The sequence below is a fragment of the Macrotis lagotis genome, chromosome 4 (genome assembly GCF_037893015.1).
Source record: "Macrotis lagotis isolate mMagLag1 chromosome 4, bilby.v1.9.chrom.fasta, whole genome shotgun sequence".
NCBI classification, from domain to species: Eukaryota; Metazoa; Chordata; class Mammalia; order Peramelemorphia; family Peramelidae; genus Macrotis; species Macrotis lagotis.
Window position 1 is genome coordinate 197462544 of NC_133661.1, and position 20100 is coordinate 197482643.

Below are 20100 nucleotides of genomic sequence, written 5' to 3' on the forward strand. Positions count from 1 at the left end.
TTAATAATTTATCAGTTTTGTACATATTTCATATATGTGGTCTCCCCCTATAAAATGTAAGCTTCTCGAGGGCAGGAACTGATTGACTTTTGTCATTTTACCCATGGGCCCAGTACCTGGCACATGGTGGTAGACTCTTTATTATAGGCTTGTTAATTGATTTAAGAGTGATTATAAACTATAGCTTTTATATTTAAGTATTAAGATGAATAATCTTTCTTATACTACAATTGTCTCTTCTGTAATAAACTACAATGCTTTACAACATTTAACTCAAATATAGATCTAAAATGTATGTTAATTATAAATCATAATTGAGTTCTTGTGGAAAACCAACTTATATTTGCTATTTATAAAAACCTAAGTAGATATGCTGCAGTCCCCTTCAATTTAACATTTTTAGTAAACAGTGATATTACGAGATAATAAGGGGAGGTTGTTTTTCCTCAAAGAGTAGGAGTATCTTTACAAAATGGAAGCTGTCCAGAGGATAGTATTCATTCATTCTAGTGATGGTTTGTATAATTGGACTGCTTTTTTCCCCAGTATGTTAGAACTGGGTAACTGGCTGTAAATATTGCTTGCAGTTTTGAAACTGGCATTTCCTTTAGGTTGTTAAATGTCTACAAATAAAGGAGGATGAACCCCACAAAGGCTGTCATTTGTCAGTCTTTTTTCTTCTTGGTGAATTATGATTGCTATGTGACCCCTAGGTTGCTAAAGGAAAAATGAGTGCCTCATTTCCTGTTTGCCAAACTGAAAGTGTACCCCATAGTTTGAATCATTGACCAGAAGACCTCTTTGGCATTTCAGTAGTTTTTGAAAACAAAAATCTAATGTGCAGGCAGTGACCAGGCAAAACAGCTCCCCCATGTGGTTGAAGTTTGTATTCATCTTAGTGAACCATGAATGCTGTAATGAAGCATGTGTGATGAGGGCAGAAAAGTCACCTGACAAAAATGTTACTAAAACGTTGGGATTCAATTAGTATGCAGAGAAGTTAGGATAGGATTTTAAGAAATTAAAAATCCAAAATTAATGATATCTTAAAAACTCCAGAATTTTTTATATTCCCTGTAGTCTGTCCCCTTAACAGGCATTTTTCTAGTTCTATATATAAAGATATTTATCAATTTTGAAGGAGAATATAGCCTTTAATCTTGAAATAAATTAACATTTCTTTAAATGAAGTAGCTTATATTACAGTAATAAGTTTTTATAACATTTAAAAGTACCCTGATAATGCTCCTCTAATTATACAATCTTTTAATTTTACATTTCATTAAACTTGTCTTTTTTTTTCAGAAGAAAACTTAGAATACTAAATAAGATTATTGTGAGTTTTAATGACTTATGTTTTTCACAATGAGCATGTTTTTGTATATTTCAGATGAAGGATATTCTCTCAAAAGTTCAAAATAACCACATAGGAAAACCATTGCTGAAAACGGATTTAAGTCCCGAACAGGCGGTAAAATCTTTTCCTCTTGGGTTTATGTTATTAAACAAGTATATATGATTAAGTTTTCCAAATCATCACCCAGATTTTAAAGTATTACTTACATATATGACTTTGGTGTGTAAAAGTTAGAGAGACTGAATACATTTTTATTCATATGTTAATTGTTCATTAAAAATACTTGTCATTGAAATGTTTTTAATAACTCCTAAAGTAAAAGCACTGATATAAACACAAGCAAAAAATGCTTGATCTTTCCTTCTTCTGCAGAGTGCGTTGGAAGCAAGTTTTTAATATGACTTAAGATGTTTGACTAAAAATAGATTTTACACCAGTAAAAAGAAATAGTTTGCACAGAACTTAGGTTAGAAGATCATAAAACTAGATCTGTATAGACCTGTAAGGGACCTCAGGATCATTTAGTCTAATCTCATTTTATAAATTAAGAACTTAAGACCCAGGGGAGATGACACTCCCCATGCTTATAATGGCATTGGACTTGAGTGATGGTATCTGAGTCCAAATCCTCTGACCCCAGAACCAATATACTTCAAGGCTTATTTGAGGGTATTAGAGAAGGACTTTAAGCCAGACATAAAGTGAAGTGAATCAGTCCAGAATTGTTTCTTATAATTTCTTATTCATTACTATTTAAAACTGCTTGTTTTTATTATTTAAATGTTTTAGGAACAACTGGAAAGGATCAATGATGCTCTCTGCTGTGAATATGAATGCCGGCGGAGGATGTTAATGAAGCGATTAGATGTTACAGTTCAGTCCTTTGGATGGTCTGATAGAGCCAAGGTAAGAATGCTTTCTCAGGTGGGCTCTGTAGGTAGGTAGTAGCCTGTAACCGTTCTCAGAACAGTCTCAGGTAAGTGTATGTTAATTGCATTTACTGGCCAGTAAAAGTGCTTGAATTCCCCATCTACCAGCTCTAATGATGAGTATAGTTTGAAGTGGTTTCCTTTATTCTTCTCAAATCCAAAAGCATAAATTTTAAAAAAAGTTTAAAGTGAGATGAATATATGTGAGATCCAATAACTAAAAACAAAGCCTTACATTAAAAAAGGAGGCCTTCTATGCTTGTAAAGGAGTTAAGTGATTTGACCACAGTTGTAGGCGTACTTAGTTGGCAGAGCCAGGATTTATACCCAACTCCTTTGACTCAAAATCCAGCATTTTTCTTTCATTGTACTTCCCCACATCTGCACAAAACAACAGTCTCGTAAAATAATTTTGGAGAAGAAATTCTTAAGAGATGGTATTTCTCTTCCCTTGCCCCTTGAAACCTACTTTATATTCCAGGTGCAAGCAGTACATACTGTCTCATAGGATGTGTTTAAAGGTCCTGCTATGGGAGCTCCTCCCCAGTTGCCTCATGCAGTAACTTCACTTGAACCCTCCCTTACTCTATAAAAGCTGGCAGATACTGACTTTGTCCAACCATCAAAAGGAAAAGTGGATTACCCAGAAGTTAGGGGTAGCCATTGCTGAGACAGAGTCAGCTGGGGGGGGGGGGGGGAAGAGCACATATCCCTGAGGGAGAGAGGGTACATTACAGTGTTGCCAATGTTATCTTGATAAAATAACAGTTCATTTAGAGAAACAAGATCTAGAATTATCATGGAAAATATTGAAAAAAGTTGGAATAAAGGTGAATAGAAATTCCAGACAGTAAACTAAATTATAAAGTAATATTCATGAGACCATTTGTTATTAATTTAAAAATAAAGGAAATCAGTGAAATAGACTAGACAAGGGAAAATAAAAAATAATGGATTGTAGTATGGTAGATGAGCAGTTCTCCCCCCACAACTAGAAATATATATTTGACCAAATTCTGATCAGGAAATTGGGGGGGGGGGTCATAGTAGGTCATTTTTTCAGCTCAGGTCTGCATAAAGATGACAGACATGATCAAAGACATTGAGAATAGAATCTAGCTAGGGATGGCATACAGAGCCTACCAGTACAGAGACTGAAAGTTGATAGAGATTGTGCATGAGGTCAGGAAGAGGTCCTAGACCCTCCACAGGAATAGGGTTCCTGACCTTATTCATGATACAAGAATGATACCAATTGACAGTGTTGTTACTACTTGGTTCTGAGTCACAGATGGAATGTGAACTGAGGTGAGGAGATATATGCCTTAGGTCTATGTTCTCTAGTGAAGAGTTGTTGCAAACTATAGGCTATGTACAGAGCAAATTTAAAAGCAAGCAATAACTGTGTGACTTACTTCAGAAACAGAGTATGGTCTCATTTCCAGCTTCCAGATCAATCTGAAGCCCACAGCAGAATAACCAAGACAGGAATCCCAGAACAAAGGGGAGCCTAGGCTGAATTTGGAAAGATTTTAATGGAGCTATAAAAGACAGAAGCCCACAGGTGTGTCTTTCAGACTTCAGACCAAGAGGGCTATAATCAGCCCTTTTGCCTATATCAAAACATTTTGGGAACACTTAAAACTTTCAGGTCATCAACCCATGTTTTCACTGAGATTATGGAATAACATAACACTCAACATTCCAAGTAAGCAGCAGCAGGATCCAAGAGGACACAATATAACCCAGCTATTCCATCCAGAAGTATACAGAGCCTGACCCTTGCATAAAATCCCAAGTCAGGAAGTAGCCTGGAAGAATGAGCAAATTAAAAAGTAATTCCACCCTAAAGAGCCATTATGGTAACAGGAACACTCAAGACACAAACCCAGAAGAAAATGAGTCCAAAATATCTGTAAGAAATGTCTCAAAGAAGAATACTTGGGAAGACTATATGCATGTCTGTTTAGCACCCTGTAATCCTCAGGGGTCATAAAGGGACCCCAAAAAGAAGAGCACTTGGGAGTAGTTTTGTTACTCTTTGATGATCTTAAAAAGAAGATGGGAAAGGGAGGGGTGGGAAAGAAATACAGTGGAGTGGGTGGAAAAGGAGGAATGGGAGACATTAAATAATTGAACTTAACAGGTTGAAGACCATACAAAGAAGAAGGGGTGGGAGTAGTCAGCAACACTTGAACCTCACTCATCTGTACTGGTCAAAGGAGGAAAGAATTCATAATCTCACTGAGCTGAGTAAAGAAATTTATTTCACTCAGGGAGACAGGTGGGGATGATAAGGGAAGGGAGATTAAAAGAAGGATTAAGTCTGAGCAAAACAGTTGATAATGAGAGGTTTGAAAGAAAGGTTAAAAACCTATGATTTAGCTCTGGGAGAAGGAAAGAAGAGCAGGGAGTAGAAGCTTGTTGCATCAAACTTAGAGCCCTTATGCTGAGCACAGTTTTATTTTAAAAGAGAGTAAGGAGCAGAATGGAAATCATAAGAAAATAGTGTGGAAGGAAACATACAATTAACCATAACTGAATGCATAAACAAAACAGCTAAATTTAAATGAGAAGCAGGTAATAAAAAAAAAAAATCTTTGCAACCAAGTTTCTCTGTTAAAGGATTTATTTTATAGGGAACTCATTCAAATTTCTGAGAATAAGAGCTATTCCACAAATGTTAAATGATCAGAGAATATGAATAAGCAATTATAAAAGGAAAAAAATCCAAACTATCAATAGCTGTATAAAAATGTTCTGAATTACTAATAATTTGATATATGCCAATTAAAACAATTCTGAGGTTCTACCTCACACCTATTATATTGCTAAAGTTCATAATAAACAGAAATAACTGGAACATCTGTGGGAAAAATAGCTATGTTACTGTTGGGATTTGTGAAATAGTCCAGCCATTCTAGGAAGTAATTTAAAACTATTCTTCAGAAGTTATTAAACTTCATACCCTTTGGCTCAGTGATAGGAGAGCAAAGTCTGTCCTCAAAAAACAGGTCATCACATTTACAGCAGCTATTTTTGTGGAAACAAAGAATTGAAAACAGGGTTACTCATCAGTTGTGAAAGTCATGATATAGAAATATGATCAAATATTCTTGTTCTGTAAAAATTGATGAATAGTTTGGTGACTATGAACTGACAAGAGTTAAGTGAATAGATAGAAAAAAGTTTATACAATGTCAATACTGTTATAAAGACAAATAATTTTGAAAGACTTAAGGAACTTTGATCAGTTCCATGATCAACTACAGTCCTAGAGGACTCAGGAAACATGCTGTCCACCTCCTGATAAAGACAAAGTATTTTATAATAGAGTTTGATTTTTCTTTCTCAGTTGAGAATAAAATAAGTTATTTTGGTAGGGGGAAATGAAATTTAATTTTTTTAAAAAATGGAATTCACTAATTCAGTGTTCAATAAACATCAAAACTAAAACCAAAATTACTTAGGAAGGATCCTCTTGGTAAAATAACCTGAGAAAATGGAAAGCATTCTGACAGAAAATAGATGTAGCCTAATGACTTAGACTATATTCCACAATAAATTTAAAATGTATATACATTATCTGAGTATAAATGTTTCATAGTAGTCTGATATCTAAGATAGATATTTTATATTTATTTATATATGTGTAAAATAAATATATAACACCAAGAGCCTATTATAATAATAACCATTCTCTAATGAATAGGTAGGCAAAAGATCTGAGCAGTTATCAAGTAAATTATGAACTATTAAGCATATGAAAGATTGTGCCCAGTACATTTTAAAAAGATGCATATCAAAACATATTTGAGATTTTACTTCATATCCAATAAATTGGGCAAAGATGACAAAAAGTGGGAAGAGTCAGTTTTGGATCAATTTCAAAAAGCCACAGTAATAAACTATTGGTAAAGTAATGAATTGATCTAGCTATTCTTGTAAGCAATTTGGAATCATGCTTTTAAAAAGTTACTAAAAATGTCTCCCATTCTTGGACATAAGAAATATGACTTCTGGGTATATACCCTAAGTTCAGAGACAACTAGATCTCATACCAAAATATTCATTACAGCACTTTCTGTTTTAGCAAAGAACTGGAAACAAAGGTGCATAATGATTTTGGAATGGCTCAAATTTATTGTGGTATGTGAGTGTATTGGAATTTTGTACCATTAAAAAAAAGGATGGATGTGAACAATTCAGAAAAAAATTGGGAAGATTTGCATAAATTGTTGCAAAATAAAGTAACCCAGAACCAAGAAAACGCTATTCTCATTTTCAACAGTAAACAAGCCAACTGAAAACTAATTATTGTAATCAAGACGAAAGAGTTGAGAAAATGTGGCATTCTTTGCTGAGGTTGGGGAATATGGGTGTTGAGTTACAAATACAGTCAAATTTGATTCTTCATTGATGTTGGTTAGTTTCACTGAATTCTTTTCTTCTTTTAAAAATTTTACAAGAGATGACTTATTGGAGGGTAAGGTTGAAATGACATTTGAAAATGAATATTAAAAATGTGATATCAATGAAAGTAAGAATTAAATTTAAAATGTAAAAAAAATCTTAATATTGGAAAAAATGCACACTAAGGATGAAAAAGATAAGACATTCTGCTTTATAACCAGATGTCAAATCCTAAATTAGATTCAGAAGCAAAGAAAATTGCTTTGTCCTATTTGACCAAAGGGAAATTTTGTGGGAGCAACTTCCACCACTGTCTTTACCATTCTGCAACCTCACTTTTCTGATTGGTGTCTGTTTGCCTTGACCACCATTTCAGGACATGCCTCAGCCAAGCTTCACTTCACTTAAATCTTTCCTCTTGGATATGTTCCTTTTCCCCTGCCCAGGTTGCCATCTCTCTTCCCCTCTACTCCCATTTGTATCTCTTCTACTTATGTCTGGCACATAGTAAACATTTAATAAATACTCTATCCAATTCAAATATTGTTAAGGGAATTTGATGGCATTTGAAATTGATTTTTAATTCTGTAATATATATATATATTCAAAAACATGAAAATTCCATTTTTTAATGAATAAATACATCTAAACTTTATGTTGATAATTGTTAAAAATAATAGTAGAACCATTTTAAATCAAGATAATCTAATGATCATTATCCTTTATTTGAAAAAAAAATAAATTAGTTCTCGCATTCTTCACATATTTTGTATCTTACATTTAGCTTCATGTAAATAAAATAGAATCAAGTTTCCAAATAACTCTCAGGTTCAAAAACATCTAAAAAAATTGCATAAAATTTGGAAAAGTCAAATCTCTGGAGACCACTCACTATTGCTGATCATGTGTCAGAGGTAGAACTGATGCTTCTGAATGTGCTGGGTATATAGGAGTCACATAATAATATATTTATTGACTGTCCATCAATTAAGGAGAAGGGATTGCATTAAGGCTGTGCATTAAAAATACAATTTTTTTGGAAGCAAGATATTGAAGTTTATTTTTGCCATTCCTCTTAATCATTGTGGTTCAGTGCCCAAATAATAGTGCTATTAAATTATATTAAAACAAATGTGGCATGTCAAAGCACAACTGTCCTTTGTTTTATTTTAAATGATTCTATCCTCCCAAAATATGCCTTCTCCCTAGCAAATTAAAAAAGAAAGGTACAGTTAAAACCCTAGAACATAACTAGTTAGCCTGGGAAAGCAAATTTCCATATTTGCTGTATACAAAAATATACCTCCCTGCATTTTTAAATTCATCACTTCTTTCAGGAGGTGAATAGTGTAGTTCATCTTCACTCCTTTGGTCTTATAGTTTATCATTGTGTTGACCTTTTCTCCTATTTCTGACTTCATTCTCTATTCATAGAGATCTTGCCAGATTCTTTTGAAATTGTTCATGTTTTCATTTTGTTGTTGTTTTTGAGTTGTTTTAGTGGTATCTGACTCTTTGTGACCCCATTTGGGATTTTCTTGGCAAAAACAGTGGAGTAGTTTAGTTGTTATTCCTTCAGCTCATTTTATAGATGGAACTGAGATTAAACAGGGTTAAGTGACTTGCCCCATGTGATACAACTAGAAAGTGCCTGAGATCAGATTTGAACTTGGGAAGATGAGTCTCTCTGCCTCCAGACCTGGCTCTTTGTATACTGTGGCACCACCCAGCTGTCCCTTTGCATTTCCTTTGGCTTGGTAATATTCTAATACATTCTTTTGGTATATGAAAAAAGGAGGATCCCCTTTTTGGCCACCATAAAAAAGAACTACTCTTTTTTTTATACATATAAATCCTTTTGCTATTCTTTGAGGTTTAGGTGTAGTAGCAGCAGCAGCAGCAGCAGCAGCAGCAGCTGAGTCAAATGGTTAGAATAGTAACTTGAAAGAATAGTTACAAATCCTGGACCAGTTCATAGTCTTACTAACTGTGCACTAGTACCTTTGTTTTCTTATAGCCTCTTCAACACTTAGATCATTTTTCTCTTTTTTCATATTTGTCAGTTTGTTGGGTATGGAATGAAATCTCAGTGATCCTTTAATTTATCTATTGCTTGCTTCCAATTAGATGTGATAATAGAATGGAGTTTGAGTCACAAGATTGTTGTGGGTAACTTTTAGTGAAGTGTGACGAGTTTATTATGGGACAGAATTGAGCATACCTTGATATACCTGGTATTGCCTACATCTTGTTCTGGTGGAAACCCAGGGTTTATGTAAAATTCTTAGACTTATGTTTGTCTCGTCGGCTTAACATATAACTGATGCTTAATTCTTTCCTGTATATGGTCATGTTCAACTCTCAACTCAGGCTCAACTTATTCGTCCCCCATGTTATGTACAGTGTACTGTTAGGAGAATTGTTGGGATTTAGAAAATACACTGTATAAACCCTGCCTTCAAAGAATTTATTATCTCTGATGGAAATGATAAAAAAGGTCTAAACTATGTGAGGGCACAAGGCACTGCTGTGTAACCTAGTTTGTGGCCAGTAAAAGACAGCTTTAATATTTCAATATAGTAATTCTTGGACAAATTTTCAAAGCTGAGTCCTAAGTTGCAGAACATTACACAAGAAAATTCACCTAAACCAGTGGGGTTTTGATATTTTGGGGGAGTTTTGGATATATAGAAGATCTGTTTGAAGATCAGACTGCAACCCTGATCTGAAGGGTGGGATCTGAGTTTCTACATTGTCCCAAGAATCATGTGTCAAAAGGTATCAAGTGTGATCTGTATTCTTATCTTGACCTTTTCACAATGACTGATGTTCTCTCTATTCTTTCCCCTTTTTTAAACATCTTCTTTGATTTGAATTTTTTTTTTGTAAGGCAGTGAGGTTAAGTGACTTGCCCAATGTCACATGGCCAGGTAATTATTAAGTGTCTAAGGACAGATTTTAACTTGGGTCCTCCTGACTCCAGGACCAGTGTTCTCTCCACTGCACCACTTAGCTGCTGCTTTTGATCTTAATTTTTAACTCTCTTCATTTACTTTCTGGAGTTTTCCCATTCTGTTTTTTTAAGTTATGCCATCTTTTTTTTTTTGCTCTTTTTCTCCTACTAGTTAAAATTTTAGGTATTGTTTAATTTATCTTTTTACTACTTTTTTTCTATTTTTATTTTCCTGATTACCATCCTCAAGCACATCAATTGCAAAGCCATTAATCTTTTCCCTATACTATTGTTCAGTTTTTAACCTGCTCTTGTCACTCCTTAACTTAAGAATCTTGATTTGCTATTACTTCTATGATAAAAGTACAAAATAGAGAATATTTAAAGTTCACCACCGCAGTCAACATAGAAGGAGCTAGATGGTGCAATAAGAGTGCTAGACCTGGAGATAGGAAGCTCTGAGTTCAAATGCAGACCCAGATATTTTCCAGCTATCTTACTTTGGCAAGTCACTTAACCTCTATCTGCCTCAGTTTCCTCATCTGTAGAATGAGGATAATTGTATTCTTTTCTCAGGGTTGTTGTAAGTTTCAAATGAGATAATATTTTGTAATAGTGCAAACCTTAAAGCCTTTCACAAATACTGGCTATTATTTTTAACAAATCTCCTGTCTGCATTTCCAGATTGGTTTCATAATATTCTTATTTACTTAATTCTATCTTCCAGCCAAGGTAATTTAATACATATTCTTTGAACTTGATAGTCTATCTCCTATCTTTGTGCCTTTTTATAGTCTGTCCTCCTTCGATTAGTGAATTTTGCAGTTGGAGCTTCCTGTCTACCTCTCAGCATAGGCTCAGCATATCTTTGTAGCCACAGTTGTTAGTTTTTTTACCTTATCTTTGTAGATGTTGTTTTCTTCTTTTAAAAATAGAAGCTTTTTGAGGGCATTGCTCCTTAGTTTTTGTCTTTGAATCTCCACAGTGCCTTGCACATAATGGGTTCTTGAAGAATGTTTCATGACTTGAATACCTGGGTTGTAAAAATTGCATTTTAGAGAGTTTCTATTTTTTTTTAAATCACCTTGTTAAGTTTTCTAATACATTTGAATTCAGTATTGTGTTAATAGTATGTTGAAGTAGAAAGCTCTGGGTGGAATAGGGAGCTTCAGTTATAATCCTCCATTTACTAACTGATTTATTGGGCTTAATCATATTTATCTTTAGATTTCTCCCCTCTAAATCCAAAGTTGCTGTACCTACCTCATAGAATTGTTAGGGGGAAATTGCTTTGCAAACTATAAAATTCTTTGGAAATGACACCCTTTATTTTGGTTGTCTTTTTCTTTAGTACTTGATTTAGCTCAGATTTAATTGTTCTCAAGGGTTTTTTTGCTTTTTTTTTCCAATTCTTTTAATATGAATTTTCTTTTTTTCTTATCTGATTATTGTATTATTTTGCTTTGGTTGACTTTTTTCCCCCCCACTTTTGCATTTAGGCTAAAACAGATGATATAGCAAGAATATACCAGCCTAAACGTTATGCATTGTCACCGAAAACAACAATTACAGTGGCCCATCTTCTTGCTGCTCGTGAAGATCTGTCCAAGATTATCAGAACAAGCAGTGGTTCTACCCGGGAGAAGACTGCATGTGCTATCAATAAGGTCTGCTTTTCAGTTGAGATTTGCTGAATGTAGAATCTATATTGAGAAGTTTTTGTCTCTTGGTTCTTTTCACAAATTTTCTTTTTTCCTTTACTCCAAATCCACTTTTGGCTCTGGAAAAGAAAGTACTTCAGCACATCTCCTCTTGGTTAGAGATATTTTCCCATCAGTTGTATGTCAGTAAAGACTTATTGATAGTTTTTCAGTTACTGCCTTCTTCCCTCTCTAAGAGATTGGGGTGTGGTGACTACAGCAGGAATGATTTTTCCATTCATGTGGAGTTATAGTCAAGAAAGCAATTATTTTTATAACTTAGCATTTATTGAATTGTTTCATGATTAAGAATTTATAGACATTATCATAAACATAATTACATGAAAATTTCTTAAAGAATTCAGAGATTTCTTCTTCCTTAAAGCTATTGATAGGGAAAAATAGTTTAAAAAATTACTATTGCTTAGGCATATTTTTTTATTTAGGATTTTTTTGTGTTAATGGTACTTTACTGCATAAGTTTTAGAGTAATTTAAAATAATTTTGAAATAATTTAATTTTAAAATTATTTTAGTTTAAAATTGTTCAATTTTTAACTTAATCTCATGGCTAAATCAAAAATAAAATTATTTCTTCAACATTTCTTACTATTGATGATATACTTCTCAGTGGAAAAGAAGGAATTGATATAAATTTATTCCTTTTTCTGAATCAGACTTTGCATTTGCTATGTAAGTAATTTCCTATGGTTAGAATTTCTTCATTTTTCAACAAATATTTTTTTTTTTTGTCATGTATAAGGCGCTGTGTTACAAACTGTCAGATACAAAGGCTTATAAGACAGGGCCTTGCCATTAAAACTTAAAGGCTAGGAGACAGCAAGATACATAGACATTTAAAAAGATAATAAACATATGCAGGCAGTACATGTTAGATAGGAAATAAATGTTTCTAACATTAAACTGATCAAGGGAGTCTTCACAGAGAAAGTAGTACTTTGAATTAGTTTTCAAAGGTGGGGGGGAAAAGGAAGGCAAGGAGGTAGGAGTATAGATATTCCTTATTGCCCTATTTTTCTGATCTGATTATATGTACATGATCAGGAATTGTTCTGTAATAATAAAATGGATCTCCTGTTTATTTTTAGTGCTCTATATTAAGGCTTTATTTCATTCTCACCTGCTAGACTATAGAGACAGGAATCTCATAAATTTTGCATGTTTCCTCCAGTTCCTAAACTGCTCTGTGTATAGTAAGTGCCTTAATAAATATCTTGAATTGAATTCATTGCCATGGTTCACCTAAAGTTGACTACTTTAAATAATTTAGAATTCTTTTATTTAATTTCAGGATTTATTAAGCCAAGCCTCTGTTCTATTGATTAGAAATGCAATGGTAAATGTGACACAGGTCCTGCTTTTAAGGAGATTATCATTTGATAGGAAAGATAGACTATATACATAAATGAATGTGATATAATAAATAATATGACAAGTGCACAGATAAGACCTAGGCAAAATATATTGAGGAATTTGAGGTAGGAGAAGTCACTTGCCATGTACTAGGCACTATACCATACAGATAAGAATTGGTTGTATCTAGGAATATTTGGCTTGAGGAAGAGAAGGCTTGAGAGAAACTAATAGCTGCAGAGTGGGAAATTTAGGCATTTTTCCCTAAGGTAAAACTTCTTAACAATCAGAACTTGAAAAGTAGATTGGGCTGTTTTGGAGCCTGGTGGATTCTTCAGGTTGAGAGTAGTTACTACTTATGTATATTATAAAGATTCTTTTGTTAGGTATAAAAGTGCATTTAGTTGCTTTCTGAGATTCCTTTCATTTATCAAATCCTGAAACTTTCACCCAGGAGTAGATTGAGATTATTAGGAAAGTCATCGCAGAATGGTGGTGCCTCCTCCTCTGGGCTTTGAAGGAAGGGAATAATTTTAGTAAATGGTGTGGGAAGAGAGAGACTATTACATGATGTTCAGTATTAGTAAAAGCAGGTGACAGAAGAGGACAGGATCAGAATGGTCGGATACTAATATAGACTTGCTGTATAAAGTGTGAGATATGCCTGGATAGGAAGTTATGAGCCACGTTGAGGCATTTGTCAGTGGGGAGCCGACGAATGTGTAAGGAGAGTAGTGACATGATGAGAACAAGAATTTGAAATAGCATTGTGACAGAATGTGGTTTGGAAGAGGGATTAGGATGGAGGCAGAAGATAGGTGGAATAGTCAAAAGAAATAAAACCTGAACTCAAGTAGGGAATGTAAAGTAGGGGACAGATTCAAGAGACAGGATCATCCAGATTTGGCAGTTAATAGAATGTTATGTTAAGGGATAATGAAGAGTAAAAATTGACTCATAGGCTATTAGTCCTTGGTGTCTAGAAGGATGGTCTTTACGTTATAAAGAAATTAAGGGAAGAGATGTTATTTGGGGAAAAAAATAGGTTGGTTTTAAGAAGTTAAGCTTGAAGTTCTAGTAGAACATTTTAAATGGAGATAGCTAGCTGGACATTGGAAATATAGAAATAGCTCTGGAAAAATAGAAAGAAGAAGGCCAAGATTAGTGAGAGTTTGACAACTCTCTGTACAACTATGTCAACTATACAAATTACTCTTTTTTACTTGATTATTTAGTGGATTTGTTCTCATTCATGTGAGCACTCCCTTCCAGGATGTATGTCATAATTTATCCCTGTGTTCTTATCTATGCCATTCAAGGCCACATTTTCCCATAAATCTTCCTTATAGAGCCCAGCAGTCTTCTGTCATTCACCATGCTGCTCACAGAGACAGCTGGGTGACTGGGCAGAGAGGGTCATCAAGACGAACTGAGCCCTTGCCCAACCTCAGACACTCTTGGTTGTGTGACTGTGGACAGGTCACTTCACATGCTGCCTGCCTCAGTTTCTTCATAATACCTCCCTCCCAAGGACGTTGTGAGGATGAAGCAGGATGTTGGTAAAGCACTTTGTAGATCTTGTGCTCAGCACAGTGCTTGACCCAGAGCAGTTAGTGAATATTTATTGACAATGACTTTCTTTTATTATCAGGAAAGTATTAGAAAATATTACAAAGCTTTCACTCTTACATTATGACCTGCCCTCTTCCTTGTCTAATCACACATTTCATCTTACTAATTAATCAGTAAGCACCTCTGGTGTTCCAGACACATACCAGGTATTTTGTCATTGTGCAGCAGGTCTTCTCTTAGTTTTGTGCTTGTTTGGGATCACCTGAAGTTTTTATTCATGAATTAATATCTGTAGATTGTCAGAAAAATTGGTTTCTTTTGACAAGAGAGCAGCTTGGAATTGTTGAAAGGACTGTGAAATTTCCCAAGTACAGTCCTGTCAGCTTTCTTCCTTTCTCTGGTTTTTGATGCAGTTCACCATCCTTTTGCAGTTCTGTCCAGAATATATGTATTAAAGGACTATTTCAGTGGCTGGCCCACCCATCCTGGATATCATTGATCTGGACAATAGGCATTCTTTATCTCTTTGGGTTTTTTCTATAGAATTATTAGGTTGCTCTCTGGTGAAAGGTTGTAGATATCATAGAGTAGTTGTTCTGAGAACTAATGGAATCAGTACCTTCTGCAAACAGCTGTATTTGGAGAACCTCTTTTTCTATAAAGGTTTCTTTTTCCATTTATATTCTGCAGGTGAAATTCTTCTTATAGACTTGGTAAAAACAAATTTCCTCTGTTTTAAGCCTTGTTTAATATTAATGAAAGATCTTTGAACAGAATTTTCTCTGTGGGTTGTATCTATCAAGGAATTTTCTTTTAGGGTCTTGACATGCATGGGGGATCATGTTGAGGGAACCATCCAGGTTGCATTTGCTCTCCTGAATCAAACTTCAACAAGGGGAGCTAGGTGGCACAGTGGACAGAGCACCAACCCTGGAGTCAGGAGGACCTGAGTTCAAATTCAACCTCAGACACTTAATGATTACTTACTGTGTGACCTCGGGCAGGTCACTTAACCCCATTGCCTTGCAAAAAAAAAAAACTTTAATAACCAAAAAGTGGATTTTCCACTTTTAAGTCAGTTGTGCAACTATAAAATTATGATCTACTTTTAAAAATCATTTGTAAAAACCTTTCTGTTACCTTCTCTTATCTTTATGTGCATAGAGATCCGCTTGAACATGCATAGATTAGTCTCAAAACTTTTATAGACATAAAGTATTTGTGTAGATTTGTAATTAACAGTCTCTTGATCACATTTTTGGGAGTGTAATACTGTAGGTTTTTGCTAATTGATATCTTGATCTCTTTCAGATTGAAAATTGATCCTTCTCAGTACTTTCAGAATTTTCATCTCCAGCATGTATATCTACTCTTTGTGTTTGATCTAATCCAGCTTGATGTTTCCATTTCCAGTTCTTCATGTTTAGCATGTTGTTTACAGATTGATATTTGAGTCTCCTTGGGATGGTTCCACTGTCTTTAATTTCTTAGTGTTGACTTTGATCTTTGTTTTAATGTGGTCTGACAGATAGTGAATTAACATTGGCTCTTGCATTTGTAAAAGTAATTTTTCTGTTACAATAGTGTCCATTTCATTTTTTGTGCTGATTTTTTTTGTTAACCAAGTTCTGTACTTTTAGACTCTTTTTGTTGTTTTCTTTGTGGGGCAAGAGGATTAAGTGACTTGCCCAAGGTCACTCAGCTAGTATCAAGTGTCTGAATCTGGATTTGAACTCAGGTCCACCTGACTTCAGACTTGGTGCTCAATCAATTGCATCACCTAACTGCCCCTAGACTCTATTCTTTTTTTAACCCTTTTTTTTGCATTTTATTTTATTATTTTTTTATTTTTAATGTTCTTTTCTTTCTTTTTTCCAGTTGATATTTTATTTTGTTTTTCCAGTTACATGTTATGAAAGTTTTTCAACATGCATCCTCATGCATATGTATATTTATGAGTTACATAATTTTCTTCCACCCTCCCTTCCCACCCTCCTGCTCTCAGCAGCGAACAACCTAGACTCTGTTCTTAGTAGTTTATAAGCATTGGGTCTCTTGTTTCTTAATCTTGAACTCTATTTTCCAACAGTTTTCATCAACCTCCTTTGTGCCCATCTTTATGTTGATGTCACTGAGTATTACTATGTCTATTCAGATGGATACTCTTTTGAGTTCTTTTCTACCTCTTCATTCGCTATTATAGATGTTGACCCATAACTGGTTTTATTTTCATTATTATCTTTTTTGCTTGTGTTTATCATATATAGTTTTTGTTTATGATAACCAATACCCAAAGCTCCTGTGAAATTTTTTTTGTTGCCTTTGGTTCCTTAATGAAATCAATCACATCTTTATTTGAGAAGCAAGTTAAAGACAGTTAAAACATATTTGAAATGAAAGGAAATAAATAGGTATCGTAAGTAATGGAAATATTCTCCCTGGCAAAATATCTTAAATAATGGAGACATTCTCCCTGATTGTTCTATTTGACAAATTAGAAATAAAATCATACTCTGAGAGTTATCAAGTCATATTTGTGTATTTAGTATTAATAATATATATTATTTAAGTTTTAAGATAATCAGCATATTCTTATATATTTTATTTCAATATCATTAATACTTATATGATACCATTAATAAATCATTATATAAATAAATATTTATATATCAGTAGAACTGAAAATTTCCAGAATACTTCAGAAATTTAATTTCCCCCCCCCTTTTTTTCCCCCAATCATAAATTGCAGGTGCTGATGGGAAGAGTTCCAGACAGAGGAGGAAGACCAACTGAAATTGAACCACCACCTCCTGAAATGCCTCCTTGGCAAAAGAGACAAGAAGGCGGAGGGAGGGGTGGCTGGGGTGGAGGTGGAGGTGGAAGAGGAGGTGGGGGAGGGGGTGGCCGGGGTGGTTGGGGAGGAGGTGGAGGTGGAAGAGGAGGTGGTGGTGGTGGTGGTGGAGGAGGATGGGGAGCCAGTGGGGGTGGTGGGGGAGGTGGGGGCTGGGGTGGTGGTGGTGGTGGTGGTAGAGGTGGAAGTTTTCAAGGGAGGGGAGATTATGGTGGAAGAGGAGATTATGGTGGAAGAGGGGGTTATGGTGGAAGAGGGGGTTATGGTGGAAGAGGAGGTTATGGAGATCCATATGGAGGAGGAGGGGGTAGTGGTGGTTATAGGAGATATTAAAAATTCCTTTATAGATAAATTAGTTGATGCCTGTTTTCTAGTAGAAGAATGTGTTCGGTACTTTTAGGCATAGTATTTTAAATAACAGATTTGAATATGCTCTGTGAGGTATACACCATTTAGATCACCTGATAACCATCACTATTGAATCTGATTAATACATAAGAGCATTGTTTTTATATTGGATTTTGATCTCTTAAGGGAAATGGTCCCTATCCTCAATATATCCTTGAGCATGTTGGAGCTTTTTTCAGAAAAAAAATATGATGATGAAAAAATAAAACAAAAAACTTTTTAAAAATGTAAATATTTATTACCACTAATCTTAGAACATGGAAAGGGAAGCATTTTAGTATTTTCCTGATCAGAGTTTAGACTTTAAAGTACCTATATTTTATTTGTTTCATAGAATTGATCTTGCTTCCCATGAAGCTATAGATTATTGTCTTCATCAGTATTTTTTTGTACATCTTTGTATTTGTTTAAACCCCTGCCTCCCACCATTTTTTTTTTTTTTTTTTTGCCTGGGAATAAGTAGTGAAGAGGTCCAAAACGCATTTCTCTAGTTTTGCTTTTTCTCTGCAGGAGGGACTTCATTCATCTCCATTTTTGTTAGGGTTTCTTTTTTCTCTGTAGTCCAAACCCATTTGTACAGTGAAAAAATAGCAGATTTTTTTCATTCCATAAAATTCCTCCTTAGTATTTAAAATCATTTTCTGATTTGAGTTTAAAATCTTTAGAATGTTTTTATCCTGCTAACAAAACAAAATTGAAGTTTGAAGTGAAAATTATCTTAAATTGACAAAAGTTGTATTCACTATCTGTGTATAAAATTTTGAAATATCTTTCTTTGGGATAAAGGGAACAAGCCTTCAAAGAAAATAATCATTTTTGCCCCATTGTTAGCCTTAGAACATGAACACACACACACACACACACACACACACACACACACACACACACGATAAGTTATTACATTTTAAGTGAGGAACTGGGCTGAGCTCTAGGTCAGGTTACCTTATTAATTGGTTCTTTAATGTTAAATCTGGGCAAAAATTAGATTAGATTGGTAGATCAACACAAATAGACTGAATTGGTTTCATGGATAGTACCACTTCCTGAAGGAAAGATCTCATCTTCTATAGTATTTTCTATAGAAGTGATACTATAGTATAGTATAGTATAGTATAGTATAGTATAGTATAGTATAGTATAGATTGTAAATTGGAATAATTAGCCAGGGAGATAGCCCTTTACTTCTAGTTAGAATGATGGTTAGAACAATGGCCTGGGAATTTAGAATCCAGAGTTCTAATCTTGGTACTATTTACTGGAGTCATTTGAGAGGCAGAGCAAATGTGCTAGTTCTCAGAAAGAAATTTCCCATGTATTGTATTCTGCTACTTGCTTCACATATACTTGAACATTAGTGAAATAATGTGAAGTCTTCTGAGGCAGTCCCTTTTATTCAAAGAGCAAATTGTGAATGATAAATCTCTCCTTAGAAATGTGGTTGGGCTATGCAAGTTTTTCTCAGGCAGGTTGTAGAACCAGTGTCCCAGCATATGGAGAAAAACTTTTTAGTCTCTGTTTAATTCAATAGATTTAATTCAATAGATGCATAAACATAGGTTAATCAGAGAAATGATATGATTGCTTCTTGAGACTTTTTCAAAAGAAGTGATGGAGTAAAATCCTAAAGAAATGTAATAATAAAAAGGGGATAATTCTGTGTGTAATTCTGTGTTTTGAAAACTATTTTCAAGTCGACCTTGTAAGGCAAGATACTTTGCAGAGGATAAGAAAATGTTATTTGTGGGCATTTTGTTTAGGATTTTTTTTGTATGTTTACATTTAATGGACAAAAACACTCAAGTTCTCATTTGTGACAATAGAAAAAACCTTTCCATATTTAAAAAAAACACCTTTTAGTAACAGCTGTGAACACTGAATAAAATACTGTTTTAAGTTTTGCTTGTGTTATTTATATAGAATCTGACAAATTCTTCTGTACCAAATGGTTGTCAGACTGTACCTACCCTGAGTAAATCAGAAAGGATCACTTAAATAAAAATAACTTAAAAAAAATTAGTTGCTTTTATTACTAAATAATTTCCCCATTTCCCCCCTCTCATTACCCCTCTCTCCCTCCACCCCCCATAAATTATCTTTAAAAAGTTTAATTTTTCTAAGGTGTGCCTGGGAGAGCACCAAATTGTATTGAGACTAATTTAGTTCTTAGTATCAAAAACCTTCTTGGGGTGGGGGAAGCTTGGGGAATGCTTAGTTAGCTTACTAATGTGGGCAAGTCATTCACTTCTTTGAGACTTGTTTCCTCATTTATGAACTTGGATTAGATAGTCTCTTAAGGTACCCTCCAACTCTTTAATGGATTTTTTGGATGTCAGATTCCCAATTTACTAAGTTTGTTCAGAGTCAGTGATCAAGATTAACCAGTTTTGAGGTAACTTCTACCATAATCTTCTTAGAAGTATAGTTAAACCTTTGGACTAGGATTGGAAGGAAAAGTGAGATATCACTAGTTACTCCTGATCAATCGTAAAATAACCATTATATCCAATGCACTATCCTGGGGACATGAAACCAAAATGAAGTACC

The 20100-nt window shown here is 34.4% G+C and overlaps 1 protein-coding gene across 1 annotated transcript in view; it reads left to right on the forward strand.

Moving 5' to 3' along the window:
- FAM98B (family with sequence similarity 98 member B) overlaps nt 1-18437 on the forward strand; it is a 37879-nt gene extending 19442 nt beyond the window's left edge. The window contains exons 5-8 of the mRNA XM_074235074.1: nt 1391-1471; nt 2147-2263; nt 11152-11319; nt 17047-18437. Of these exons, the coding sequence (XP_074091175.1) occupies nt 1391-1471; nt 2147-2263; nt 11152-11319; nt 17047-17481 (801 nt within the window). The 3' untranslated portion in view covers nt 17482-18437. The remainder of the gene's footprint in view (nt 1-1390; nt 1472-2146; nt 2264-11151; nt 11320-17046) is intronic.
- Nucleotides 18438-20100: the final 1663 nt, after the last annotated feature.